At 44.8% G+C, this 1,096-nt stretch overlaps 1 protein-coding gene across 1 annotated transcript in view; it reads left to right on the forward strand.

Moving 5' to 3' along the window:
- Window positions 1-327: 327 nt before the first annotated feature.
- tp53bp1 (tumor protein p53 binding protein, 1) overlaps window positions 328-1,096 on the forward strand; it is a 35,533-nt gene continuing 34,764 nt past the window's right edge. Inside the window, exon 1 of the mRNA XM_008292110.1 lies at window positions 328-796. Coding sequence (XP_008290332.1) covers window positions 617-796 — 180 coding nt within the window. The 5' untranslated portion in view covers window positions 328-616. The remainder of the gene's footprint in view (window positions 797-1,096) is intronic.

The following is a 1,096-nucleotide window of genomic DNA, read 5'->3' on the forward strand; positions in this document are numbered from 1 at the left end:
TACTAAGATGAATACCCTAAAGTACGAGTTGCTATCTAAATTTATCTGCGTAATTTGAACATTAGTGTTTTAATATCATCTTTAAATATACTATAAATAAGAATGTATTATATTGTAGAATTATTATTATTTTTATTTTTACATACAGAACAAACAAACAAAGAAAGTTAAATGAAAAAATAAAGAATCATACTTCGTCAAACTAATAGTCGCCTTTTTGTTACGTCACTGTTCTGATGGACCAATCAAATCGCTTCCAGCAAGTTTTGCCGCGAGAAAGGGAACCGGACAGAAGTGGGGGTGCTGGTAAGAAGGCGAAAAGAGCTGCAAAGATATAGATAATCAGTATTTTAGTCTATACTTAACTAAAGTGCTGGCTTCTTGGTGAATCTATATGGCATCGGGAGTGTAATAAGATTTCTCCGGAGCTCTTCAGCGGGCAGCAGCCGGCAGTTGGGCGGAGCGTTAGCATCCTCGCCTATTAACTTTAGCTAACATGCTAGCCCCGGCTAGCTTCAGGTAACAATAACAGGCTCGTTGTCTCCCCACTGCCCGGACAGCTAACAGCAGCTCGGCCAGGTAGCAGCAGCCCTCCCCCCGTCCTCGGCCCGACCTCATGGATCCCGGTGGAAGCGAACTGGACTCCAGCCTGCCTCAGCCAGAGAACCCGTGCCTGATCGTGGAGGACTCCCAGCCGGACAGCGTCGCTCTGGAGGACGACCCCGAGAGCAGCTACCGAGCGCTGCTGGCCCGCCGCCTGTCCAGCCTGCAGCCCACCGCCCGCAGCCCGGTGCTGGTAAGCTGCACAGACATCCTGCAGGGACCCAGGTTTAACACACAACAACACAAGTTGTGCATGTTGGACACATTAGACAAACAAATATAAGTTACTGATCATCAGTGGTGCAGCAAGTAAATAAACCAGTACAGGTCAAAGTCCTGAAAGTAAAAACTACTCAAGGAAAACATTAGAAAAGTCAGTAAAGCATCATTAAAATACCTTAAAAATACCTTAAAATTATTAGAGTAAAACAGAGTTGTATTGCCATTTGCACGGGTGCATTACAGTTCAGTTACATTGGAATTGTTTGTGCAT

The sequence above is a fragment of the Stegastes partitus genome, unplaced genomic scaffold, assembly GCF_000690725.1.
Source record: "Stegastes partitus isolate 25-593 unplaced genomic scaffold, Stegastes_partitus-1.0.2 Scaffold785, whole genome shotgun sequence".
Taxonomy (NCBI): domain Eukaryota; kingdom Metazoa; phylum Chordata; class Actinopteri; family Pomacentridae; genus Stegastes; species Stegastes partitus.